Here is a 24,952-nt window from a genome sequence, read left to right on the forward strand (position 1 = left end):
GAACCATATGGTGAACACCAACAAGAGGCTTACTGAGGGCGGCGACGAGGGACTTTGCGGCATTCGAGCCCACACTAAGGCAGCCTCCAATTCCTACAAACAACTTACAGGTGAGGAACGTTTGCTGCAGATTAAAGGGAATGTCTAGATACCTGGACCTCACGTAAATGCAATCCCGTTGACGTCGTGAATGCTAATATGCGCCTGTTCGAGAGCCATTCTGACAGCACCCGGCTAAAGACTTAAGTCAAAGCAAACGATTCGAGAGAAAATAACACATTCACCATGTTACGCTGGTGCACCTCAATAGCTACAGACGGATGAATGCTGCCGAAACCTTCGTGGCTGATTGATTTGGGGTCAAACAAACATACACTACACACAAGGGGCTCACAGATCATGCTGCTTCACAACAATGTTTGAAAGTATTTGTTGTGAGGATGTCACGACAGCTGCGCAGGTGTCATCTGCTGAGCTCTCGAAGCCAAGAACAGTAAATGTGCACCTTCCCGTATGCGCTTGGAACGTCCTATGTGCTGACAAAACTTTTCTAGTACTGAGTGACAAACAATATGAGGACTTACCAGTACGAGGTACATCCCTCAGTGCTCGAAGTAGTAAGACATTCTGTCTGTGAAGCCCACTTTCCACTGTAGATAGTAGTTCCAATGAAAATCACTGGAAAATGCACTGATGCTGAATGTTTCAGAGTAACTTCCACTGAAATTGCATGCAGTTAATTTCATTGGAGCGCTGATTTTGAATTTCAGTGAAAAATCTACTGAATCAGAATTCAGCACCATACTCCAATCCTACTAGCATTTTAGCTCAGGAGATCAATCTGCTGTGGAGCTCGATAATTGAATGACCTGGCACCGTCACAGCAGAATTTTCACACTTTTGTTATGACATCCTTTTGGTATATATTGGTGTCACCATTTATATATTGTACAGGACTTATGGCTTAGTGGTTAGATCGCTCTACCTATAAACATGAGGTCTTTGGTTCAATTCCCATGATTTGCAAATTATGACCTATCACAGGTAACTTGGGTCAAGCTGATGTTCCTAGGGCATGGTTCAATAATTTTGCTTGTCATTCTAACATAAATTCAGAGTGTCTTTTCAGAGTAAAATTTCAGAGTAAAAAGCAGCAATTTCAGCACTCTGATTTCAGTACCTAATGCTCTGAGTTTCAGACCATTATCATATGATTTCACCCAATGAATTTCACTGGAACTACTATCCACAGTGTTTCGAGAATGGGCATGAAAAGTAGTGTTGAGAGCGTTGGAAGCGTCGTCAGTTTGCTGCTGTTTGTTTGCGTTGGTTGAGGTCGTGGGCCATGTCTGGATCACCTGTGACTCCCACGTAATCCCTGTAATTAGTAGTGCTAATAGATAGGGTTAGCACCTCTAAAATGATGCAAATTCAGCACCCGCAAGCCTCCTTCAATATCTATTCAATAAAGCCTGACCTTTAATGACCAGAGTGTTGCATAGTAGGGTAAGTAAGCGTGGACACGTCAACGCTGACGTAGTTAATATTACTGATGTTTGGCTAAGTCCGCCCACCACCCAAACCTTCATGGACACTGTCTCACACAGCGAGCTCGCATAGCTCATGTTAACATGGTCGTCTCGAAGGTGCGTTCTCGTAGTAATCATTATTGAAGGTATACAGTCAATTGCTACATTAAGATGAGTCAACTAAGCTATCATTAAGCTTGAGCCGTGCAAAATCATCAGTGATGAGGAGGATGTCCTGCAAGTTCCTGGACGCTTCCTCTGCTATCTCTTCCTCTTGCTCCTCCTCATATAGATCCTCATGCGTATCTGCACATAGTACAGGCGATGATGAGCTATTCATGGGCATGTTGTCGGTAAGCACATATACAGGGATCACATCTGGCATGCTGGCACTCTCTCCCAAACCCATGCGTGCACTGAGACCAGGAACCAATGTCCCACTGAAACCTGGGAGTGTGGATATGTTGTGAAGCCTCTTCAAATGGTGTGTGTTGAACCGGCCTTGAGTGTTGCAATGAATGGCAAGTTGATGCGCAAGAGCTGGGCTGAGGAACTTGAGCTGATCCTCACACGTTCGCAAATAGCTGTCCCCGTCTCATATACATGTGACCAGACGGCGTATCTCAACATTGAGACGAGAAATCTCCTCCCGCACCTGGCACATCTTAAAATAGAGGTCCATTGCACTGCGAGCTCCAGGTGTAGACCAAGGGACTTGCGAAACATCTGCACGTGTGTTGCATAGCAGGTCAAAGTCAGCTAGGAATGCGTAGTCGACGACCTCCTCCCACTTGAGTGTTTGCTGGGGAGGGGACATCGCAGTGGCAATGGTGTTGTAAGTATTGAGAGTGGATCTGATGGCCACTGAATGCATCTGTAACACTTTCACGATGTGCTTGCGTAGTCTATAGCCTTGAACAATATGATCAATGCAGGCAAGTGACACTTTACTGAACCTTACCTGTCCCTGCTCTGTTCATTTTTGTAAGCTCAAAAATATGTGCCACGACCAGACCCTCCAGACGGTCCAGTGCCCGTTGGTACCTCCTGTTAGCAACAAGTCTCCCCGCTTTCTGCCACTCAGCATCTTCTGGAACCCAGCGCATGATGACCTCCAGTTTGCATTCTAGTACTTGTACGAGCTTCAAGTTCCTCTTGTAGTCCTCCACAACATGACATCGTGTACTTTCGGCCTTGTGTGTGGTTCGAACCTGGGTATCATAAGATGCGATGTCGTTTTGGGAATCCAGTGAAAACATAGCCATTGCAGCATCGAGAGCAACGCTGCATGAAGGAGACTTTAGTAGCACAAGATACATATGAAAAAAAAACTCACCTGCTCGCCTTCAGATTGACTAACCTTTGCCAATATTCCATTTGCAATGTTTCTTCTTCGGGCTCCTGCATTAAACCTTTCAAATAGACTTTTTCCTCCTCCAGCCAACGTTCAAACACGCTGTCATCTGCGACTCCAAGATCTCGCATCATGTTCGGTAGCATAGCATTGCCATTTGCTAATATGTCGAGGGCTTGTTTATAGTTGTTGTGTAAAAAATTAGCTAGTGTCAGGACCGAGGAGTGGGGATTGTCAGTGCTCGCATATGTATGATAGATTAATTAAGTACTTACAAAGATTTGCGTATAGCTCAAAATCATCATTGTGCTCAAAATACGAGTCAATGGCTTGTTGGCGGTGGAATACACTGGCATAGTGTAGGGATGATGCAAGGGAGTTTGATTTAGAAAATGTGCATTCGCACGTTTCGAGGTCCTCAAGTCCCAGGCCTTTAATGTAAGTTGTGAGCAAAAAAAGCTGACATAAATGTCTGTGCGCATGTCCGTGGAATGTGCCAACCAGGCAGGTATGATTCAGTGAATGTACGAGCAGACCAAGAGAACTATTATTGAGGGTAACCTTGAATTGACACCCGATATCATACCCACCACCTAAGCTGTCACCAAATACATCCAATAGCCTGGCAACAACGGCCAATGGGTACTTTGCACTGTGAGGATATCTGTCAAAAATAGAAGAAGAAAAAAGTACATTACTTACAGTTCTCCGCTCTGCACCATGTCCACAATGAGGAGACAAAACCCATGATGGCAGACAGCCATGAAGACACCCGTTTCATCGTATATACCCCAGGCTTTCTTTGTCTTCATATCGTCCATATTCTTCCAACGGCCTTCACACAGGTTATCTGCTGATGTGCTCTGACAAACGGTTAATAACGGCTAACTAAGGTATATCAACGACTCACCTCGTTGCCTGTTTCAGGCAGCAAGTCCTGTTTAAACTGATCTATGAAAGTACAAGAGAGGTAGCGGTCGCTGGTGAGTACCTGACCGGTAGGGAGTTTGGACGATATGCTGAGACTGTCGTCATCGTCCAGAGATCGATGGAGTACTCATTTCAACGAATCGTTTCCGTCCATAGCGTATAACATCTTGAAGGTTAACTGCTCCTCATTAGCTAGCTTGTATGAACATGCCGGACATGTGTGCTTGAGACGCCAGTCAGGTGAGTCCCGTTGGAGTGCTTTTGCTACCATGGTGGCTACACATTGTTTGATTTGGAGGTATAAGTCGAACACGATAGAAAATTGTTGTAATAAATGGTGCTGAAATTCAACCTGCTTATGTTTAGTGAGTACAAAGGCTGAAAAGTGAGAAAATGTACCCCATGTAGATCACACATAGTTTTCACAAATGCTTGAACCAAAAGATGCAGGCTCCTAAGATGTGCCACACGATACAGTTCAAGGGCTTCGGTAGTTATACCCACCACCGGTGATATTGGAGAACAAGGTAGAACACCTTGACGGACAAGTGCGGAGGCGACGGTATGATCTGTAGAAGATATTTTAAGTATCACTTTCTCAGCAACTGCACATGCGTATTAGATAATGTGATCATCGAGGCAGTCAGTGTCACTTATAAAAAGCATCTACGACAGTCATTACCCACTTGCTACCCTCATCAAGCTCTTTATTGCGAAATTGATCAAAAAACTCTGGTGCCCCATCTTAGATTTTTCTAAACTCCAGACGAGGTACGCGTCAGTCATTGCAGGGATCTGTTTGCTAAAAGCTTCGTTCCTGCGCAGAACACGATCCTGATGAGTGCGATTGTCAACACGCATTCCTTGAGTACCATTCTGTCCATTTATAAAGGTATTTGTAAGTAGCTGCTCAGTACAAGTAGACAAACACTCACATTCTCCAGACATCTCCCAGAACATCTCTTGCAAGGTCACTGAACTCACTGCCAGCGTGACTAATGGGAAGTGATTCAGTGCCATTGCAAACGTCGCCAAAATTGAAGTCCTCTGTGTCCTCCTTGAAGTTAGGAAGGAGAGCGGGGTCATCTCTGAGCGCTTCAAGAGTTCGACGCTCGTCAACAGTCATTGCTTTACAGAAGGTATGTATTTTGGTTTCAATCATCTCTAGCCACTTTAAATATAAAGACTTGCCTTGAAGACGAGTTTCCCTGCGCTCCTTATAGCCGGCTGCTTGTGAGCCCCTTCAGTGACAAATCCCGTATTATACGGGTCACCCGACCTACATAATATCCCGTGTAATACGGGCCAGCGGATTATGGGCCGATGTTATGTATATTCCCGATGTTGACGGGTGGGCCGGGAGGCATATTATTTCCGATGGAGACGGGTGGGCCCATCTATGCTGATGTTATATATATCATCGACGATAGCGGATGGGCCGGGAGAAATATTATTATGGAGATGGGTGGGCCCATGTGGGTAATATGTAGAGTAGGAATGACATATATTATAGACCTGAGGAGAGATGTATAGCAAATAGTATTATATAGACGTGTGGGCCGACATATTAGTATTATTTTGTAGACGGATGGGCCGAGGGAGTGGTGAAATATTTATTAGATAGACGGGTGGGCCGACGTGGGGTAATATCAGATAGACGGGTAGGCCGAGGGTGAGGGGAATTATTTATTACATAGACAGGTTGGCTGATGTGGGGTGATATTAGATAGACGGGTGGGCTGAGGGTGAGGTGAGTTATTTATTAGATAGACGGGTGGGCCGACGTGGGGTAATAATAGATAGACGGGTGGGCTGAGGGTGAGGGGAATTATTTATTACATAGACGGGTTGGCCGACGTGGGGTAATATTAGATAGATGGGTGGGCTGAGGGTGAGGTGAGTTATTTATTAGATAGACGGGTGGGCCGATGTGGGGTCATATTAGATAAACGGGTGGGCCGACGTGGGGAATTCTACATAGATGGGTGGGCTGACGTCGGGTAATATTAGATAGACGGGTGGGCCAAGGGTGAGGTGAATTATTTATTAGATAGACGGGTGGGCCCAGATACGTATCATATAGACAGATAGGCCTAGGTATTGTACATTTTTATGAGTTTCAAGTCTCGAGTTAAGAAAATTCAAATTTAAGATGATATACATTTTTGTTGTCTTGAAATACCGAGACCCGAGACCCGAGATTCGGCACTCGGTAGTCGGTGAAATGAGTACAGAAATACTTAAGATAATACACATTGTTCTCAGAAATCACAAGTTTCAAATTTCGATTTGTGAATTGAGTCTCAAGTCTCGAGACTCGAATCACCGAGTACCGAGTACCGAGTACCGACACCCGACACCCGACACCCGACACCCGACACCTGACACCCGACACCCGACACCCGACACCTGGAATTCGGCACTCGGCATGTAAGAGAGTTGAGTTTGACATGAGCTAAGATTTTGTTTCAAAACATAAAAGCACTCATAAAAATAAAATAAGCAATAAGTGACAAGAATAACATCTGAAGTGAATGAACATGATGATTATAATTGATTGTGGCAATGAGGGGAGTTGAATGGCAGAGCAGCTTCCTGGCTGAATCCTGCACAGCATCGCAACAGGGACCAAGTTACCACAACACTATCCAGCTAATAATGCACAATCAATTTTCACTTCTGCTGCCACCCATTTTTGTCGTTTTGAAATACCGAGACCCAAGACCTGAGACCCGAGATTCGGCACTCGGTAGTCGGTGAAATGAGTACAGAAATACATAAGATAATACACATTGTTCTCAGAAATCACAAGTTTCAAATGTCGATTTGTAAATCACGAGTCACAAGTCTCGAGACTCGAATCACCAAGTACCGAGTACTGAGAACCGAGTACCAACACCTGACACCCAGAATTCGGCACTCAGCACGCGAGACAAAAGATTGGAAACAAAACTCAAAATTCGAAACTCGAAAGTACTGACTACCGAATACCAAGTACCAAGTACCGAGACCTGAGATTCGAGTGCTTTCGAGTTTCAAGTTTCAAGTTTCAAATCTGTTGTCTCAAGTCCCGAGTGCCGAATTCCGGGGCTCGGGTCTCGGGACTTGGAACTCAGTGACTCAATCAATGGACTGGCAGAGGTTACATTCATTGAAAACTTGTATATACATCTATCACTATGCAATTATGTAGCCATGTCAACCTCCACAGAAGACTCTTCAACCTTCACCTCCACCTCAACATCCATGTTGCTGGAAGAGTCATATTCTGGGACAAGGTTGCTTGGATCACCTGGGTCCACAATTTCGCCGGATGCATCTGGATCCTCTGGATGAACAACTTGGTTGTAGTCGAACAGGAGACCCTCAATGGCAGAGGCATCCGGGAATGTCGGGGCTGCAGGTGTGGGAGCCATTGTTTCCATACTGAGATCAATCAGAGGAGGGAGTGCAGATTCTGGGGGTGACATGGTGCGGGGGCCGGATTGATCAAGCAACATGGATGTTGCAGGGGCAGGAGTGTCAGGAAGTGGGAATGAGGGGTGCCAGTCGATGATTTCGCGCCTAAGGCCTTCATGAAGGCGTTGCAGGGTGTCAATCTTACCATCCTGCTCTGCCACATGAGCCTCGAGAAGAGCGATTCGAGCTGCGCCATCTCAAATCGCAATGGACATGGCATGGAGATCTGGCATGGGCACCCCAAGTGCTGCAGCAGGGACTGCCGACCTGGAAGACGGAAGGGCTACAAGGGAAAATGAAGGTCAGACGGTGATGAAAAACTCGGGTGACTTACGAGCTGGTGCAGGTGCAGGTGCAGGTGCAGGTGCCTTGACGGCAGTGATAGTCTTGCTGCGACCACGCGTCTGGGTCTTGGGAGTGGTCACAGCAGTGACACCAGAAGTTCCGGCCCAGCCACGAGACTGACTGCGAGTTCGGGCCCTGGACTGGGAGGCAGGGGAAGCTTTGGAGGGGGCGGGGGTTTGGGATGCGGGGGGAGCCTTGGAGGGAGTCTTGGAGGAAGCCCTGGATGGTGTTCTGGACCTCGTCTTCCAGGTAGTAGAGGAAGAACGATCGCGAGGAGGCGGGGATCCCATAGTCGCGGGGGTGCACTTGATCTTCTTTGTTGTGCAGTAGACGCACGACATACATGGAGCCCCGGTCCTCTTGTCCGGCCGAGTTGCGCAAGGCCAGTTGTGCTTGTGGCAAGCATAGCATGGGTTGTTCTGTTGGTTGTATTAGTGTATGGACACTTGAGATATTTCAAAGTACTCACCGGTCCGGTTCGGGAGTGGGCTGGGAGGGCTCCCCAACTGCTGTGTGACTGCCGGCAATCACCTGGTATAATGTAAGCACACACCTGAGTCCCGGACGCATAAATGACACTTACTGTGGCAGGGCCAAAGGGCTTCTTCTTGGGTACCCAGGGCGAGTGAGGTGAATCAGGCGTCCTTGCGACAATTGTGGAGAGCCGGGGAAGGACGACCTCCGGCACTCCACCCAAAAGTAGCTACACGAAAATGAGAGACAATGAAAAAATGAACAAGACGACATACCTGCATAACCGAGTCTTCATCATCTTCCGACTCCACGATGGCCTTGGACTTCACAACGCGAGCAGACCTCTGACGCTTGTGACTCTTCATCGTGGATTTTGGGGGTTGGGAGGAGAGTCCAGAAATCAAGGGGGACTTCCTCTTCTTACACCCTTCTGCCTCGGGGTCTGGGTCAGCGAAGACGGCCTTACCTTTCCCCTTGTCCCGGGACTCGGTGGTGGGGTTGGTGGAAGGGCTGGTGACATTGCCGGCAGGGATGGCTGGGGAGAGAAGATTGACAGGAATCGGACCTGTGGATGGGGGGGCAGCAGTTGGGAGATCGAAGGTCTGGTCGCCTAAGGCGTTCCAGGCGAGGACCTTGGGGTACCAGGTGTGCCTAAGAATGCGAGGATCGTCATACCTGATGGAGTGCCAGTCTGGCCAGACCTTGGGAACCATGTTCCGAATGCGCTGGAGCTCTTTGGAGCATGAAATGATGAGGCCGGGAATAGGACCATCCCCGGACCTATACTCCTTGGCTACATCAGACTACCAAGATGTTAGAGAAGAAAAAGCACCCAAACAAAATACATACCACAAGTGTAGCAACCTGTTTTCCCAAAGCCGAGTGGCTGGGACACGGGGGAATCTGCCGGGCAGCACTGATGATGGCCATGATCTGGGCAGTGGATGCCTTGAGATGGGTCAAAGAGTTGTCAACTGGAGTGGACATGATGAGTGGGTTGAGAGATTTAAAGATCTTGAAATCAGATTGAAATCAGTTATCAGAAAGATGAAGTTTCAAACAAACAAGACATTTGATGGGCGATCCACAAAATCGTTTATTGTTTGTGTTTGTTTGGTCGTTGTTCAACTTTCGGCAATTGCCGGCTTTGTGTCGAACTTCGAAGTTTTTTAGATCATCAGTCAATCAGTCCACCAATTCTCCACACATGAGTTCCCATCCAGCCGTTAGATTTAATGACCCACCGGTGACTGACTATAATTCTATGGATGTGGATGACTCATCTATGGGCCAGGCATCACTAGGTATGTTGTATTCTTATCATGCCTTATCTATTCACCGGGTATCCCTTAGATGACATAGATGACTTATACCTCGGGCCAGATGATGACATAGAATATGATTCTATGTCATCCGGACCCCCTGGATGCGTCGGCTGCAATACCCGGTATGACTATACATTACTGATGACCTGGGATCACCATGCATGCTAACTTCACCCTTGAAGATCAATCACATCCGGGTCAAGCTGATGATGCCAGCTGTCTCATTGATCCAGACTTGTACCTCGGGCCTGAGGATGATGTCATTGATGTTGATGAGTTGCTGGACTCTGCTGATCCTCCCACTTTTGCTCCAGCTACCTCAGAGGTGTCTATTTCATGTGGGTCCATTCAGTCTAGACCATTATGGAGACTGATCTTATCTCCCAAGCCGAACAAATCATCTACCGAACTCCCTGGAGACCAGCCGGAGCTCAATATTGAGGATGTACGGTTGATGGTCCGGGAGCTCCATCCTTTCGGAAAATACCAACACCCAGAATGTGAGTATCTGAAAGCAGAGCATTTATCTTTGAGCTAATCTTTCTGGAAGACCAATCCGTCCAAGATCGACTCCATGATTACAAACACCGTACTGGAGGTCTTCCTGACCCTTCCATCCAACAACTAATTGAGGCCGAGTGTCCATTCCGAACTGCTTGGGCAGAAACATCCGACAAACTGAAAAAAGCTGATGCAGACCTGCAGAGGTTGCAAAGAGTTGAACAGATGAGCATTGAAATGCTCAAGGTAGTAGATTCCATGATTGAACACTTTGAAGAACAACTGACCATGTAAATTACTACATTGCAACCTGTGAATTTTCATTGACATCCCCACATCATGTACACTACCAAATTTTTCAATACATGTCCCCGGGTGTCGAATGGGACTCGATACACGATGGTCGGGATTCGATAATTGGGACTCAACACTTGGGACTCAATAGTCGGGACTTGATGATTGGGACTCGATGGTCGATACTCGGGACTCGATGTTTGATATTCGGGAGTCAATAATCGGGACTCAACACTCGGCACTCAATATTCGGGACTCAATGTTCGATGCTCGGGACTCGACGCTCAATAGTCGGGACTCGCTGTTTGACGAATCTCGGGGTTCGGGACTCGAGGTTCGATAGTCGGGATTCAATGTTTGTGACTCAATAGTCGGGACTCAATAATCAATATTCACTAGTGGGGACTCTGCATATCATATTAGGTCAGATATATGAAAGTTACACATTGACATGTAAATACAAGCAGGTAATGGCAGGTAGTGTAGTATTAGCCCATTACTTCTTTCCCCTTGCTCTCGTCACTCGAGTGCTTGTGTCCAATGGCTGCTGTGTTGACTTACTCCGGGTTGTCCTCGCCGATGGCTCAATCACCGCTTTCTTTCCCCGCATGTTCTTCGGCGCCAGCAACCTATTGACTCGTTCGGTTGCACCATCCTCCTGAACATTGCGAGTGACTCTTGCAGTCAGCCCAGTCAGGAGGTCGCCCATTCGCGATGTCAGCAGTGCACCAGTCTTCCCTGCATTGACCGGGCGAGGCTTTGGAATTGCATGTGGGACCGCTGTCCCTTCATGTGCTGTTCGAAGGACCAGGCTCTGTTCTGGGTCTCTTTTGCGGGGATCTACCGTTCCTCTGTGTCATCATCAGCATCATCCTCCATGTGATGAATGTTGTCCCTTGGGATTGCTCTCTGGATCACTCTCGTGATTGGCCTTGGGATCACTGTCAGTTTCGGTTGCTGAATTCCGAGGCCTTCGGATCATAACTCGTCTGGCATTATGAGTCTGATGAGAAGGTGAATTTCCGGATACAACCGAGGCTACCATGTCCCCATCTCTGTTCCTCCATGCTTTGAACAGGAATGTTGGACCTTCGCCTGTCTCCTGCCGAGCATACCAGAAATTCAGTAAGGTGGTCGTGTCCCAATGTTGCAACTTCGAAGGCTCCTTCAAGTCCACATCCGCCGGAAGATACGTTCTTGCCACAAAGTCATCCTGACTTTGTACGATGGCGCTCCATGGCACAACTGCCTTGACAATCCCAGAACAGATATCTGTATAAATGCATTCAACAAATGTTCGCGTGTTGCGATGACGGACTCACGATAGTGCAATGCGAGAAATGCTCTGACAATGGCTTTCTTCTCCTCAAGTTTTGTCTCGGTGATGTCAGGAAGCACCGGCATCCCATCCCCATCGATTTCGAGTTCAAAAGCAGGCTTCCTGATTCTCTTTCGACCTCCATTCACCTGTCGCCCACCATCTCGTGCCCCAGCACCTATCATGACAAAGATCAACCAATTCATTCCAGTAGCAAGAGATCAAACACTCACCAAATTGTTCCTGCGCATACTCCTGCCAAACTGGCTCGATGTCCTCCCAGTCCTTCATCTTCATGAAACTTTCCCCATCTCCTAATGCCTCGTTATCATCGTGCCTGCATGAAATGTATTGAGATCGAAGATCTGCGATGATCTGCGATGACAAAATTGACTTACATCCCGAACAGCACCTCTCCCTGTTCATTCTTCCATGCCGACATCACAACACTCTCATCCCGCATTGCCTCCACATCTCCTTCGAAAAGTGCTCCTTGTGCTTGTATCTCGGGAGGAGGAAAGTTGCTGGACCATTCTTCGGCCGTGTCTTTTGCCTTCTCCAACTCATCATCGGACAATTCAGCCATGACTCTTTTTACAGCCGCCTGATAATGCTTGAACATACCGGGACCTCCTGGCTTTGCCCCAGACTCATCCTCAATCCTCTTCAGCACCTCCTCCCGTTTCTGCTGGTAGATCACCTGCCTAGGAGTCCATTTCCTCCCATACTTTATCATGTCCTTCCTCTCCTTCTTTTTCTGGTTGTTGAACAACCATGTCTTGTACATCTGAGAGTTCATGGAAGAATAAGATGTTAAAATTTTAGTTTTGAATGAAGCAAGGATGAATCACCTGCTTCCTCTTCTTCCATTGTGCTTGGTCGACCTTGGGAGCAAATAGCCTGGCAGCCCTAGCTATGGCAGTAAAAACTGCCCTCTTCTCAATCCTTTTTCGCCGAAGTCCACTCAGGAAGGTAGTGCTTCAACTCCAAAATTTCGTTATCCGTGAGCTTCTGTGTCTGTGGTTGACAGCACCCTATGTCTTCCAGAAGTGGAAGTCAACTGAGTGGAATGACCTGATCTTGCCATTGTGAATGAGATTGCAGAAAGGGCTGAGGATGAGCAAGGTGCAAGTAATAACGGTGACAAGTTCAACTTTGAGCAAAGCCTAACAGTTGGTTAATTGACCCATATTGGACGCAATTCCATTATTGGAAATGAATTTGTAATGACGCATCAAGACCACATAAGATCACATTGCAATAACAATTTATTCGCATTCCTGAGCTCGTGCTTTGCTTGCAGCCTTAGAAAATAATATGAAGATAGGTAGATGCACCCCACTGCAAAGATCCCACAGGGTAGAAGCAAGGGGAAGCAGAGGTAGGAAAATTTGGGTCAAGGTCCCACTTGCAAGCACAAAAAGACGTGCATACAGGTCCATGCCTAGCTCTCCCCCAGAATCACCAACACTTCGGCCTGTTGAGGCACCACCTCTTTGGGAAGACATTCCTGACAATACTTATGAGCAAGACCAAGGCTCATTTGAGCCTTTGCAACTCCCAAAAACCATGGCAAGTTCATGTAAAATGTTGCATTGCAATTCAAATGATAGCTAAGTATAACAAATCCAGAGTCAGAATGACTACCTCAGGCAATGGCTGCCAAGGCAGAAATCATATCTGCATCACCTCCTGGATCGAGAAGCTCCACCAGAAGATAGGAGATGCGTCGTCTGCAACCAGGATGGGGTCTACAAATGTCAAGATTGTCTTGGGGAGCCACTCTATTGCACTGGCTGTTGCAGAAGTCAACATCTTTGCAATCCCTTCCATTGGATCAGTCAATGGAATGGTCAATTCTTTGAGCAAAGTTGTCTCGCTCACGTCGGACTCATCATACACCTCGGTCATGAGGGCAAACAATGTCCGGTACTTACGGATAGGTGGGACTTGTTCGAAGAAGACGAACCGGAAGACCAGCTTGAGCCTGAAGATCTACCATCTGTGTCAGGACCCGAGTTCCAGCCAAAGGAAAACACCATCATCATTGACAAGTCCAGAGTTCATCGCCTCTGGGTTCGATGCTGCGATTGTCCAAATGCCATGAGTCCAGACCTTCAAATGTTTCGACATGGATTTTTCCCCGCTTCATTTAACAAGCCGAAGACTTTGTTCACCTTCAGGGTTCTTGATGATTTTCTATTGGACAACCTTGAATGTGGGACCTCGGCGATGAACTATTACAGCAAGCTCTGGCGAATGACCTCGAGGATGTTTCCACACCTTGTACCGGTAATGCCATATCTCTCTCATCTAAAGGACATTATATTGACAATGCATGGGGCAAGGACCGATACCGAGAGCTCATGAGAGTCGCCCGACAGTGGAGGCAATTGAAGACGATGAAATGGCATGGCTTCGGCCATTGCTCCGACAGCCCAAATGCAGGAGATCTCGCATTATTTTGCCCGGCATGTCCTCAGCCTGGGATTAATGTGTCCTTCTCAGGGGATGAATCACTTGATGAGTGAGTCTTCCTCGATACCGAAGTCACCTCAGCGATAATAACAACTCCAAGGTGGAAATACACCCGGTCATTTGTTATGGACGGAAATTTCAAAGCTGAACACCTGCATCCCATGAAGCCATTTGATGAAGTTTGGCTGTCAGATGGGTTGGGATTCATGGTGGGAAAGGACAGGTATAAAACGCATCTTGCAGAGGCTGCCGACACTTTAGAAAAATCAAGCTGCAACAATCACCGGGCAGTAAATCAAGCAAATGCAGCTTGGCACAAGCTGGAATCCATGGGCATTGGGGGAGTAGCCTGTGCGAGACACGGTTGCTTTGTTCCTCACTCGATGGTAGATTTTCAGAAAGGCGAAAGGCAAGCCGACCCAGCCATTCGATATTCACGAGTTAACCATGCATCATTCGCAGACAAATGAACATGGACTATGCCCTTTGTGAGGCTGCCCGGCACAACATGGAAGGCATCACCAGGGTGGTCACCTTCTATGATATCAACTGTCAATACAACAAGCACTTTCGGGTTCGGGTGGATCGAAGCCGATTTCTCGAAATGGTTCCGGAATTGACCATCATTCCCGGAATCGGGTTGTGGCACATCCACGGACATCAGGGCAGCTGCTATGTCCGATATGCGTCGAATTTTATCGAAGGCATCGGTCGGATTGACGGAGAGATTATGGAGACCCTATGGTCATGTCTCAACCTGATTTCCCCTGCTGCTCGGGGAATGTCATCCCCACATCGAAAAGAATGTCTCGATTATCAGATGAATGATTCCAATTTCTGCAAGATAATCCGCATGAAAAGGACCCTTTGCCGAAAATACAAGCAGGCGAAGAATGGCATTGCCGAAAGTGAAAAGGTTTTCGACATACTCAATGAAGCAGCACCCGGCGATTCAAAGACAGAGTGGCTAGCCAGCGAGAGGATCGCTCAGTCCAGCAGAATAAATAATCCTGCGGCTATGGATGTATATGAGATTAATATCAAGAAGGGTTAGTTGACTTTGTCTCCATCAAAGTCTGAATTAATTTTGCATTCAGCACCAAGCAAAAAGGAGATCAAGCTTAGGCTACTAGAGGAGGGTAATGCCCGAAATGCAGCACCTGCTCGCAGGTCTGTGGCGACATGGATATCAATGGGGTTGGCGATTGAAGAGGCTCAAATCGCATTGCTCATCGAGGTCTGAAGAATTGGTAGAAGAACTACCGAGACACAGAAGTTAGACATCGCCCGGCAACGCGATCGTCTCCAAGGCCAGATAGATGGATTCACTCGGTCTGCTATTACGCATCTCGGAGAGGGATTTGATGCAGATGAAGATCCTGAAGACTTGTACTTGGACATTCTTGATGATCTCGATGATGACTTGGCAGACTTCACCAAGACATCTGACACATGGGCAAACTCCCCTGAGCTCACTGTAATCCCATTGCCATCAAACCTCAGGGTAGATCGATGCAGACGCTGTATGGCAGACGATCTCATTCCGCTGGAGAAGTCTCTTCGTGAAGGGCAGGCCAATGACTCCCTTCACAACCTCCGAATTCACTTGTGCAACAAGGTGGTTCTGTTTCGAACAACAGTTAGGCAAGCCAAATCCCAGGCCCTGAAAACTCAAGCTTGGTCCCAGGTGACGTCGGTGCAGCAGGCGGTGTCCCTCCATGCCAGTATATATACGAAGACGAGGAAGCAAATGATGCAACTGGAGCCAGGGCAAGACCAGGTTCAGAAATACAAACCCCTGCTTTGAGAGCAACTCAAAATCAGCACTGCCGTCGGCGATCCAAATGCCCGAGGTCAGCGAAACGAGTCCCTCGCTTGGTTCTGGTCAGTCGAAGTCGACCTTGGGGGTCCCGATCACTCGTGGAATGAGGAATGTGAGTTCGGGCATGCTTGATGTGTCCCGCGCTCAGCTGACAGAGTCTCCGAATTTTCGAGTCATTGGTTCCGGGCAAAAGGCACTACGGGATCGATGGAGGAAGATGTTCAATGGAGAGGGACATGAACTTTTCTGTGATAGCAACCAATGTGTGACGGATGCGGAATCATTGGGAAACACTTCGGGGATGCTACCGGAAGCATCCCAAATGTATCATCTAACAAGCATTTCACTGAGACGGTTTAAGTGTCGATGTTAGTGTAGCTCAAGGGTAGACGGATCGAAGGGCTTGGCCTCAGCTCGTGCGCTGTGCCCTTACCCAAGTACATGCCCTAATTTCAGAATGAAGTCCAGATGGGAATCTGACGAAGTCCGAAGGAACTTCCGGAGGCTGGCTACTCTGGTTGAGTGCTGGAGACTTCGGGATGAGCACGGGAAACTTTCGGATGAGTATAGGAAACTCTGCAAGAGTTTCACCCGCTGCATTAGATCCGAAGGTAAGCTCCCTAGATGGAAACACATAGAAGATAGGCTGCAAGGGACAGAGTCCAAAGCAGGATAGGGTAGGAGGAGTGGTCCGAAGGACAGGACGTCCGGAGGTCCGAAGGTTAAGACGTCTGAAGGTTGCGTCGTCCGAAGGTTGCGACGTCCGAAGGTTACAACGTCCGAAGGTTACGATGTCCGAAGGTTACGACGTCCGAAGGTTACGACGTCCGAAGGTTACGACGTCCGAAGGTTACGAAGTCCGAAGGTTACGAAGTCCGAAGGTTACGAAGTCCGGAGGACCGGAGGAGCGGACAGGATTCTAGGACAAGAGAACAAGGGCTACAACAGACAAGGTCCGGAGTAGAAACAGACGGAGGTAGACTACACTATGGTAGAGTTGGATAGACGGGGTTTAGACAGAAGTCTCGGAAAGACAGGAAGTGCCGGAAAGGCAAAGCTTCGGCTTAGGGAGTCAATCCCTAAGCATGGATATAGACGGAAGGATAAATCCGGAGGACCGGAAGGTTGGCCTAGGGAATCCTTCCCTAGGCCTAAGGAAAGGCAATACTAAGATGGACCGAAGTCCGAGATCAGAATGAGTGAAGTCTAGGATGTGAGAGAGCAAGTCTATGTTGAGCAGAATCTAAGATGATATTCAAACTGAGGAAACTTTACAGGAGTTGTACAGAGGTTTATATACTGGACGGGATCCGAGAGGATCAGTAAGCTGAAGACAAATGCTATGTACGAGCATGTGGAAACATATTGGTAAGTATGAACGGAACATAAACAAATGAACTCGGAGATGAACAAAGTACAAGGATCAATAAGCAAGACGGAAACACAGATAACCGAAGTCCGGAGTCAAGAGGATTACCATAAGGAGATAGACGCTGATTTAAGGTTTGAGCTTCGGATATGAGTATAGGTCGGATCCGGAGGTCTAGAGATATCGGATGAGGCGTCTGGATATCGGATGAGCGGATCCGGAGATCTAGGTGAAGACGAGACTAGGATATATATCATGGATATCATCTGGTAGTCTAGGGAAGGTAAAGTCTCAGGTAGGATGAGCTCGGATCCGATGGGATCAAGGGTGGATGAAGCAGGCTTAGCTGCGGAGGTCCGAAGGTATGGATATATGGATGTATGAAGGTGTACGGATCCAAACCGATAGTGGACTGGAGGACTGCAGGCATGGATAAGGGTATGGAGTCATGGATAAGGGTATGGAGGTCCGGATGTGCATCCGGAAGGCGTGGGAACATCATCGGACGTAGGTCCAGAATACGGGATATGACACTCGAGATGAATGAATTTTTTTTGCCAATGATATGAAACAGCTACTTTGACCCAAACATTTTAGTCCCAGGAATTGGCCGGGTCGACCCATGTCGGAGTTTGAAAATTTTTATCAATCAACCAGTGGCTCATATCTTGACCTCCAAACCAACTGCCATTGTCATTGTCATTTCCAGCTTCATAATCCTGCATTAACCATGTCTGTATTGCATACTCCCCCAACATCCCCTTCTAATTCTCAGACTTCCGGCAATGGGTTCCGACCCCTCACACTCACTCAGGCAGATATTGCAGCTACAATGTCAATGGCTGCATCTCGCATCCAAGCGTCCATCTCTCAATATCAGATGGAGGCTGCCCACACCCAGGAGCCTTCTGCTACTCGGATCACGCACTTTAAAGCCGGGCTGCAATGGGAGATAGCTGTAAGAGGCTGATGACTGTGGTGGTCAATGCTGACATTTCCAACAGACTTTTGTGACTCCCATCCTGCAGTACTCAGCTGCAAGGAACATCATTTTGGTTGTTCCGAGCCCGGTTGCTCATATTCTTCAGTTGATTCCCGAGCTCACCTGGAACATGGTTCCAGACCACATCTTTTCATCCCACCTATGCCAGTTTCAAGACGTTGCAGATCTGGGGGATCCCTCCCGCATTGTATCCACCTATGGTACTCAATGGTGGACCAGATCAACTGCCATCCCGAACGAATTATGGCCATGGGATCAGGTATTCGCTAATTGGGTCTGTCACTACTAGCATTGGCTAGTAAGACTTTTACAGAATTTCCTTGAGTGATGACTAATCCTTTCTAGTCTGGCGTTGAGGACGAATGTCTTGTTGTTCCCGAGCAGGTGGATGAAAGCTCGGTTGCAACACTGAAGGCACTGAGGTGGATGAGGGAACACCTCCTGACAGTGATTGAGGATCAACAAGCTGGCATCCGTGAAAAGATGGCAGAGATTCAGATGTACACCACCGTCCTAACCAAATTGAACCCAGGGGGACCAGAGTAGTTCTAGTCCTTCAGTTCAGAATGTTGAAGTCTAAATTCTGTACATGATGAAATAAGTACTGAAAATTACATACTGACTTTCGAATATCTGACCTATTGCTATATGCTGAGTCCTGCATACCAAATCTTGAGTATCGAGATCCAGATATCTTGAGTCCCAAATATTGAGTCCCAAACATAGAGTCCCGGATATCCAGTCCCGAAGCCCAAGATTTGAGACGAGACTTGAAACTCGAACATTGCTATGAGTTGCGAGTTTTGAGTCCCCACCGAGTCCTGACAATCGAGTCCCACAGCCCGACTATCGAGTCCCAACCATTGAGTCCCAACCATCGAGTCCCGACAATCGAGTCTTGAAACCCACATCCGCACTATCGAGTCCCAACTACCGAGTCTTGAAACCCGAGTCCTGACAATCAACTCCCGAAGCCCGAGATTTGAGTGCCGACCATCGAGTATCAAGTCCCCAATATCGAGACCCAAAACCCAAAACCCAAAACCCAAGAAGCCTGAAGCCCGAGATTCGACACGAAACAAATCAAAACTCAAAACAACACGACACTTTCTTGAATCACCGAGTACCGAAACCCGAGTACCGGGTACCAAGTCTTGAAACCCGAATCCACACTATCGAGTCCCGACAATCGACTCCCGAAGCCCGAGATGTGAGTGCCGACCATCGAGTATCGAGTCCCTATTATCGAGACCCGAAACCCGAAGCCCGAAGCCCGAGATTCGACACTCAAAACAAATCAAAACAAAACTCAAAACATGACACTCATCAATTTTGGGAGTTGTTTTCTTGAATCACCGAGTACCGGGTACCGTGTACCGAAACCCGGTACTCGGTAGTCAGTGAAATCGAATATCGAGTCCCGACTATCAAGTACCAGGTACCGTGTACCGAAACCCAAAACCCGGTACTCGGTAGTCAGTGAAATGTGTACAACATCACTATGGAATATACTCGAATATCGAGTCCCGACTATCAAGACCCGAAACCCGAATGTTGAGTATGGAGTGCCTGACATCTAGTATCATGTATTTGAAGGTGGGTACTAACACGGGTAACTACCTTTCTACTTCTTCCAATCCAACCTTGCCCATCCACACGACGGAATCCCAGCATAAACATGAACAGCATCCCTCATATACCATGCCCAGGCAATCCGATCCCCTTCCACTGCATGAACCGCGTGTCTGACAATCCTTCCCGAAAATGCAATCATGCACCCTGGATCGTACCTTGACTCCAGCTGCAGGCTTGGCATATTCATCCGAGCATTAGAATAATTCCCCACACTAGTGAGAATATCGAAGCATTCAGAAATCGATGAGGGGTCTCGATGATTCGGGGTTTCCCGATTGCATATGACAGTGAGGCTGTTAAACACCGTTGCCCAGTACTGGAGAGTCTCTGACATCTTCAGCAGTTCCTTGCTTCATGCCTTTTCTCCGAGGCTCGCAAAGGCTTGCAACCCTGCCCAGTACTGCTCAGGATGCATCACCCTGAGTGCCGCTGTGGCAATGGCTGCTGGCCTTGCAATGGCTTTGAGGATGTTCTCGGAGGATGGTCCCTTCAATGATGCAGATACCTCCGGATCGGACTGATTCTATGGGATTGGTGAGTTTAACTACCGAGATCGCCATCTCATCAGATCCTACCTCGTGCCCCTGGTGAAACCATGCCGGAGATAAATTAACGCATCCGGGAGTTAGGACATCATTTTCCGAGCTTGGTGTGAACCACTGTTGATTAGTCCGCCAAATCCCATCGAGCTTTATGCTTTGTTCGAGCATGGGAGCTAGCAAATCTGAGGCTGCCCAAATTTCATTCTGTACATACCATTTGATGTTCAATATCCATCCAGTCACAATATATATAACACACCTGGGTGGCATCGGTCAAGGCGTCTAGGAGGTACCATGCGATGATGGCACTGGATGCATCAAGAATTGTTGCGGGTATGTCGATCAACTTTGTGCCCTCATGGCCAGGAGGACACCTCTCGAGCAACTTTTCCTCTCTCTCTTCATTATGCCCCGTGTCCTTTGGGGAGATCAATTTGCTATATCTTGCAATATCGATTGGCATCTGAACTGTGATGGAGCAATTTGACTGATAAAACGAATTTTACGAATCTGCAGGAAGACTCACTGGGATTTTTATATGCCTTTATGAGCTGATCAACCAATTGATCACAAGCCATCACCAGATCAGTGTCTAGGTTTGGAGAAGGTATAACTGGGTCTCCTCCTGTCTTCTCTGCATTGAATTTCTGTTCCGTATAATCACATGCCACATGAGTGACAGTCAGGGCCCAAGTGCGCAAGAGGGTTATTTCATCATCGGAAGTGGAAGAAACATCCATGATTGAATTGATCTTGTGAGATCAGAAGCTGAATCCTGAATGTCCGCACTTTGGTGTTAAAGGGGGTGGAGATTGAGAGGATCAGATAAGGGAGCCTTGGATGATCTGAGCTTTCAAAGATCTATTATCTCTTATCATCTATTGCTCAATGAAATACCACATGATTGGAAGTCTGTTGGATGTCAGATACTCGTTTGTCGAGACCCGGGCCTCGGATCTCGGTACACTTCACTCGATTTTGATACCCGGGACACCATAGTTGGAACTTGTCTCGAATCTCGGGTCTCGGGTCTTGGGCGTCGGGTCTCGGGTCTCGATGGTCAGGACTCGATATATGGGACTCGTTGGTTGGGACTCAATACTCGATTGTCAGGATTCAATGGTCAGGCGTCGGGTTTCATGACTCGGTAGTCGGGACTCAATAGTCGGGACTCGATGGTCGATTTTCGGGATTCAATAGTTGGGGCTCAGATATTGGTACACTTCACTCAATTTTCGGTGGTCGGAACTTGGCATTTGGCATTTGGTAGGCTTGGATGATGTTGGCTTTCAAAGATCTATTATCATCCATTGCTCAATGAAATACCAGATGATCGGAAGTGTGCTGGACATCACATATTCGTTTGTCGAGACCCGGGTCTCGGAACTCGGTACACTTCGCTCGAGTTTCCACTTCACCCCTTTGCAAAGCTCCGTGCCATACCACATCATTTGATGACTTCGAATAATCACCTCCTTTGATTTGGATGATATACAACTAGCTGAGCTCCACCATGTCTACAATTATCATTCTCCTGGGCCCACCCGTCTATCTTATATACCCCCATGTCGGCCTACCCATCTATGCAATATATGTCTCCCGTCAGCCCACCTGTATATAATACATCTTTTACCGCTCCCTCGGCCCACCCGTCTACAAAATAATATTAATTCGTCGGCCCACCCGTCTAATATGATATATATCTGGGCCCACCTGTCTATGTGATAACAAGCACCCTTGATATACCCGGCTATTTGATACATATCTACCTTGGTACACCCATCTACATAATATCCAACTACCTCGGCCGATCCGTCTATTGAAAATTCATGTCCATTGGCCCACCCATCTACTTTACATATTCCCCACCTGGGCCCACCCGTCTCCATCGGGAATAATAACACTCCTGGCCCATCCGTCACAGTCGAGGATATATCTACCCTCGGCCCATGGTCCACTGGCCCATATCATACGGGATATTATGCACATCCGTCCACTCGTATAATACGGAGATATGTTACTGCAATATGTGTGCTTGCTGGACCAGTGTCCTATGTTTGACTATCTTCGAGATGGAGTTGGTGGGGAGTCTGTTTTTATCCCTCGAGGTTCTCATGCACCGAATGGACCTCAGGGACAAATTGGTGCGAGTTCGCCGTTTCCCAGAATCTCCCATATTTCAGAGAAAAGTCTGACACGCCAAGTATGATTTTACGAGCAAAGATTTTTCTATGCCTGACTAACTGCCTCCCAAAGGACGATATCAACCTGTCTCATATGGTGACTAATCATTGCGATATCCGCAAGCTTTCATATCATACTCGGTTCCAGGTATCATCACATATTTCCTTGTTCAAATCTACAATGTCCTGCAGTTCCTCGCCATCCACTGTCACCCATGCTGATCATGTCGAAGACCTGCAACGTTTACTTGAAGGCATGACTCTGTCAGGTACGTAAATCTCCCTCTGCCAAATCAGCTATATGTTCATGGTTGAGAACTTAGGCTTACTTGGAAGCGGAAGACTACAGAAGAGACCATCGCCTTATCTTGATCATCGCAGTGACATGCATGAAACCTGTTTTGTACATGGTCATGGTAAATTTATGACACATGCTAGTCCTTACTTTAGTCTATGAACATCCCCTGAATTTTATATACCTTACTTCAATTTAATTTGGACATTTCTGAGCATGTATCACCAAACTATGGCTTAGCGGTTCAAATTAAATACTTATCTTGCACACAAATCAGTGTCAAAACCCTTAATTTTTCATTAGTCAGCAATTTCCCACACCTTTCATAATTTTCTTACACATTTTCACATCTTATGAGACATAAACAACATCTTAACATTTTTTACATTATCATCTCAATATTTGAACAATGTCAGTAGGTGATAATTAGTAAGAAAATCCATTTTATGTGATTGGTTGGACAAAGGATTGGTAATCAAATGCACAGCAATTAGGCAGTGCTAGAAGGACCTGTAGCACAGCCTCTGCTGAGTAATCTAGAACATTCTATGAGTATCTTACTAATCATTCCATAACATTCCATGACATTCTATGATATTCTATAAGATTCTATTGCTCTTTCTCAAACATTCTGGAATATTCTATAGTACATTAGTAATCAGTAGCACAGCCACTAGTCTAGTAGTATATAAGGGGCTCATTTTCCCCTCTTGTGAAAAAAAAATCAATTTCATTCCCAAGTATTATCAGAGTGAGACAAAGTTTATAGGGGAACACAGGGGAACATTCTTTCGAGGACGTCTCAGGATTCACTTTTTCGCCTCTTCGCGCTTTCGCCCCTGAATTTTTTCACCCCGCAAACAATGATAAATAACTAATAAGTCGTGCAGGGCCACATCCATGGCAGGGCCCACTACCTGTTTTGGTTGGTCTAAGTCCGATCGTCTCTTTATGCCTGCTTTCTTTCCTTGCTTGTTGGGGTTGCGGATGTGGCACAACATCGGGACTATCAGAACCACGGTACAACATTCGAGTACAAGTAATGAAGTAGCTAGTAGTAATTTAGTCACAACAAGATCTGCCAATAAACAATTTGTTTGGGCAGCTACATTATGGTCTTGATTAGTTGTCATAACTTTGTGAACCATGTCACCGGTATAATACGGAAGGTACGACTATTTTCCTTCTCTAAATAAATCATAGCGCTGTTGACGCGCTAGTTCCCGACTCCGCCGGCTCTTTCCTTTTTCCAGTCCCTGACTGTGTTTTCCTGCTTAATCCTGTTGTTGTATTTTGTTTGACTTTTTGGACTTTGTTGCAACTGCCGTTGTCCTATTAGTATTTCAGAGTTGAATTTTGCCTTTCGTCACGCCGGTAGTCCGTATTTATTTGCTGTCCCTCATGCGAACAGTTCAGGCCTTAGGGCAGATCTGCGTGAGATCTGGCGCACTACAAGACAGATCTGCGTGAGATCTTGTGTGCCCCGCATCTGTTCACTGCGACACGTGTATTGCGGTGCACCGGTAGTGTACGACCCACAATTTCAATTTTAGATATTTACTTGGACGTGGAATTCCTCCCATCAGAAAATTGGCCTTCCTGACAAAGGACTATGGGAGACTAGGCATACTCCATCACGTGCGCAGGTCTCTTGTGCCTTTTTTATGTGCTGTACATTCTCCTTTTTCCAGCACTCTTATGGCTGTGATCTCGGCACTGTACATATGTGTTTACTCGTTCATCCGTCTTGTCACATGACTCGGAATTATCCGATAATACATTGGTAAGACACTCTCTTGTGAGGTTCAACGTCCTCATTCAGTTGTTATGTCGCCTACTGAAGCCCTCGTTACTTTTTCCAGTCGAGTTAATGCTATTCATGATCTTCTTTTTGCATCTGGCTGTTATCTTGGCGATCCTTCTCTCGTCCACTGTGTTTGCTGGAATCATCGGGATAATCATGATGAGCTAATGAGTGTCTCAACACCGTCTCAACGTGCTCTTCTTTTGACTGTCGTCAGGCTGCCTTCTCATGGATTCACGTTGACCTCTGATGCTGATTGGTGTGGCTCTGCCTCTGATTTTCAGCACTTGCT

At 47.0% G+C, this 24,952-nt stretch overlaps 7 protein-coding genes across 7 annotated transcripts; 4 read left to right on the forward strand and 3 right to left on the reverse strand.

The window, feature by feature from the left end:
• Positions 1–1,695: 1,695 nt before the first annotated feature.
• Positions 1,696–4,939, reverse strand: DFJ58DRAFT_717209 (uncharacterized protein; the record flags this gene model as incomplete). The annotated part of the gene is made up of 12 exons (XM_041384339.1): positions 1,696–1,835; positions 1,923–2,123; positions 2,145–2,441; positions 2,491–2,714; positions 2,866–3,088; positions 3,159–3,535; positions 3,586–3,746; positions 3,794–3,908; positions 3,951–4,165; positions 4,213–4,418; positions 4,545–4,689; positions 4,760–4,939. 12 exons carry the CDS (start codon positions 4,937–4,939, stop codon positions 1,696–1,698), a joined length of 2,484 nt encoding a protein of 827 aa, XP_041241831.1.
• A 6,140-nt stretch (positions 4,940–11,079) lies between these two features.
• DFJ58DRAFT_843197 (uncharacterized protein) lies at positions 11,080–12,328 on the reverse strand (the record flags this gene model as incomplete). The annotated part of the gene is made up of 4 exons (XM_041392927.1): positions 11,080–11,483; positions 11,534–11,707; positions 11,763–11,866; positions 11,928–12,328. 4 exons carry the CDS (start codon positions 12,326–12,328, stop codon positions 11,080–11,082), a joined length of 1,083 nt encoding a protein of 360 aa, XP_041241832.1.
• A 953-nt stretch (positions 12,329–13,281) lies between these two features.
• Positions 13,282–13,458, forward strand: DFJ58DRAFT_624205 (uncharacterized protein; the record flags this gene model as incomplete). The annotated part of the gene is made up of 1 exon (XM_041381083.1): positions 13,282–13,458. A coding segment is annotated over one exon (177 nt), but the record flags the coding sequence as incomplete, so codon positions are not given.
• Positions 13,459–13,572: 114 nt separating this feature from the next.
• Positions 13,573–14,477, forward strand: DFJ58DRAFT_663265 (uncharacterized protein; the record flags this gene model as incomplete). The annotated part of the gene is made up of 3 exons (XM_041382347.1): positions 13,573–13,821; positions 13,878–14,056; positions 14,108–14,477. Coding segments are annotated over 3 exons (798 nt in total), but the record flags the coding sequence as incomplete, so codon positions are not given.
• Positions 14,478–14,479: 2 nt separating this feature from the next.
• DFJ58DRAFT_730178 (uncharacterized protein) lies at positions 14,480–15,814 on the forward strand (the record flags this gene model as incomplete). Its single annotated transcript, XM_041385848.1, has 3 exons — positions 14,480–15,056; positions 15,105–15,204; positions 15,253–15,814. 3 exons carry the CDS (start codon positions 14,480–14,482, stop codon positions 15,812–15,814), a joined length of 1,239 nt encoding a protein of 412 aa, XP_041241835.1.
• Positions 15,815–17,858: 2,044 nt separating this feature from the next.
• DFJ58DRAFT_797821 (uncharacterized protein) lies at positions 17,859–18,787 on the forward strand. Its single transcript, XM_041390650.1, has 3 exons — positions 17,859–18,156; positions 18,203–18,475; positions 18,547–18,787. The coding sequence occupies exons 1-3, from the start codon at positions 17,929–17,931 to the stop codon at positions 18,745–18,747; spliced, it is 702 nt and encodes a 233-aa protein (XP_041241836.1). The 5' UTR covers positions 17,859–17,928; the 3' UTR covers positions 18,748–18,787.
• A 1,401-nt stretch (positions 18,788–20,188) lies between these two features.
• DFJ58DRAFT_843201 (uncharacterized protein) lies at positions 20,189–21,118 on the reverse strand (the record flags this gene model as incomplete). The annotated part of the gene is made up of 4 exons (XM_041392928.1): positions 20,189–20,359; positions 20,412–20,582; positions 20,638–20,846; positions 20,905–21,118. The coding sequence occupies 4 exons, from the start codon at positions 21,116–21,118 to the stop codon at positions 20,189–20,191; spliced, it is 765 nt and encodes a 254-aa protein (XP_041241837.1).
• Positions 21,119–24,952: the final 3,834 nt, after the last annotated feature.

This window comes from Suillus subalutaceus, assembly GCF_016647625.1.
Source record: "Suillus subalutaceus strain FC151 chromosome Unknown DFJ58scaffold_84, whole genome shotgun sequence".
Taxonomy (NCBI): Eukaryota; Fungi; Basidiomycota; class Agaricomycetes; order Boletales; family Suillaceae; genus Suillus; species Suillus subalutaceus.